The sequence below is a fragment of the Clinocottus analis genome, unplaced genomic scaffold (assembly GCF_023055335.1).
Source record: "Clinocottus analis isolate CAN_PGR_092001 unplaced genomic scaffold, fCliAna1.0.p SCAF_11, whole genome shotgun sequence".
NCBI classification, from domain to species: domain Eukaryota; kingdom Metazoa; phylum Chordata; class Actinopteri; order Perciformes; family Cottidae; genus Clinocottus; species Clinocottus analis.
The window spans coordinates 18,969,719-18,972,218 of NW_027175832.1; the positions used below are offsets into that span (position 1 = coordinate 18,969,719).

A 2,500-nucleotide genomic window follows, 5' to 3' on the forward strand; every position below is an offset into this window, starting at 1 on the left:
TGGTCGGACTTCATGCTGCTTTCAGGCTTGCTGACAAAAAAGTATACGTTTGTTGGCTTCCACGACGCACGTGTACCACAAACACAATATTTCCTACATTTCTATACAACAATGGTGTATAAAGAGTGAACATTGTGGGACTAAGGACAAAATAAGTTTTGTTTTTTTACCAGTTTCTGTCGCTTCCTCTCACTCTGTCAGTTGGTGCTCCGCTCTAGCCACGAACTTTCCGTGCCATACACACCCATTGTAAACTCTGAAGTGGTCCGAACATTTTTCCCAAACTTGAACAATAATTACACGAAAACTGTGCTAGTTATCAAAATATACCCAATGGGGCAAATGAACTGCAGCCTTTTGTCAACGTTTTAAACTTTAAATAGTTTCTCTACGTTCAATTATGGCGAGTCACTATGGGCACAAAGATGACTGGTGTTTTGGCTCTCTTCACGGCAAAATCCCATTAAAGTGAATGGGATCTCTGACCCCATGTGGCTGAAGCCACACTTCATGAAAAATGTTCACAACATTAAAACAAGATCTAAGCGGCGAGACATGATAATTCTTCATTAGATTACAGAGCCAAACATGTTGTTACGGTCAAGATATTTACTTGATAGCCTAGGAACAGAACTTCTACTCTAAATGTGAATCCAAGAGGAACAATTAGCACCCTGTTATGTTATTGTATGTCTTACATTGGTAGGAAAAGGTGAGGAGACACTAGAAGCAAACAAGGTTCAACACAAACATTCATAACCCTGTAGCCATCCATCTCCGTTAGCGCTCGTTAGCTCGCTACCACTAGCTCCTTGTTAGCAGCAGCACTATCTGGCTATAGGTCCTGTTACTAACGTAAATATGCTATTATAAAGTTCAACAGAACTTCTACTCTAAATGTAAATCCAAGAGGAACATTTAGTCACATTACCTGAAGAGAATTTGACAATTTCTTCTTTTTCGATGACAGTGAAACCTTGTGAAGAAATAACAACAGTAGTTTGAGAAAAGATGTCCTCCCAGATCCGCCTGAGGCTGCTGCCGAGAGCCAGATGCATGTTCGATGAGCCGGTTCAGCTGAAGGTGGACGGGCTGAGGTCCAGGCAGGTGGTCACCCTGAGAGCCAGAACCACCGACGACAAGGGCGTGGTGTTCAGGTCCTCGGCCACCTACAGGGCCGATGGCAGCGGGGGGGTCGACCTGCAGAGGGACCCCTCTCTCAGCGGGAGCTACACCGGCGTGGAACCCATGGGTCTGCTGTGGTCCATGAGGGCCACCGCCCTGCACAAGAAGTTTCACAAGATAAAGTCACTGGACCCCCACGTGGTGAAGTTCGCAGTGCAGGAGGAGGAAGAGGAGGGAGGCAGGATGCTGGCTGAGGCGACCAATGAGAGGCTTCTGATTGGAGACGGGGTCAGCCGGCGAACGATCAAAGACGGGAACATCCGTGGGGTCCTGTTCACTCCTCCAGGTTGGTTGCTTTGTCGTTGTCAGGCTCAAATTATTTTTGTCCCCCCCCCAAAAAAAAAAATCAAAAACAACAAGGAATTGATTATATAGCTGTACAGCAACAGGCTTGGATACTACAAATATATAATAGTCTGTGGTATGTTCGTTAATTTGCATCCTCCCGTGTCTTCTGATCCAGGAAGAGGTCCATTCCCTGCCGTGTTGGATTTGTATGTGTTAGGAGGAGGTTTGTCAGAGAAGAGGGCCTCCCTGCTCGCCAGTCAAGGGTTCGTGGTCCTGACCGTGGTGGCGTTCGGTTACGATGACTTGCCGACGAACATCAAGAAGGTCCACCTGGATTATTTTGAGGAGGCAATACAGTTTTTGATAAAACAAGATAAGGTGAGTTTTCTGAATCTCAGTCTTTTGATATTTTGTTGGCGGCGCTTCTCATCATTTGACTGTTATCAGAACAATATAACAGGCACAGGTCACACCTGAACTATTATACACAATTATAAAAACATACAGGGACCTTCTTATATTCACCAATACACATCCTTCATAATATTCTTTATAATATTCCCTATTAATTTTCATATCCCTCATATGCATTGTAATGTACACAATAAACATGTGTGCAAGTCCACAATAGACAAAATAAACTATTACAATTCTGAACTGTCCAAGCACCGATTGTGAACGCGGTTGCTCTGTTTCAAAGACGCTGATCCATAATAGACTTGGATAAGGTGTAGTTCAAGTTCATCTGAAGAAGCCCATAACATTTTGTATATTTTTCACACAGGTTGGCAGTAAAGGAGTTGGTTTGCTTTCATTTTCAAAAACTGGAGATGTTGCTCTATCAATGGCCTCTTACCTGCCAGGTGTTGCGGCCACAGTGTGGATCAACGGCTGCTCTGCCAACACTCTTTTGCCCCTCTACTATAAGAAGAGCCAGATTCACCCTGCGTTATTATTTGACCCCAGCAAGATTATTCCCACTGAGTCCGGGGCCGGCAATGGCAAGAATGCTCTGCACGACCCGCTG

At 44.7% G+C, this 2,500-nt stretch overlaps 1 protein-coding gene across 2 annotated transcripts in view; it reads left to right on the plus strand.

Moving 5' to 3' along the window:
- LOC137782362 (acyl-coenzyme A thioesterase 1-like) overlaps window positions 1-2,500 on the plus strand; it is an 8,412-nt gene that overhangs the window by 2,674 nt on the left and 3,238 nt on the right. For both annotated transcript variants that reach the window (XM_068571623.1, XM_068571622.1), the window contains exons 2-4: window positions 971-1,471; window positions 1,649-1,851; window positions 2,258-2,500. The exon at window positions 2,258-2,500 is cut by the window's right edge. In XM_068571623.1, the coding sequence (XP_068427724.1) occupies window positions 1,012-1,471; window positions 1,649-1,851; window positions 2,258-2,500 (906 nt within the window). In that variant the 5' untranslated portion in view covers window positions 971-1,011. The remainder of the gene's footprint in view (window positions 1-970; window positions 1,472-1,648; window positions 1,852-2,257) is intronic.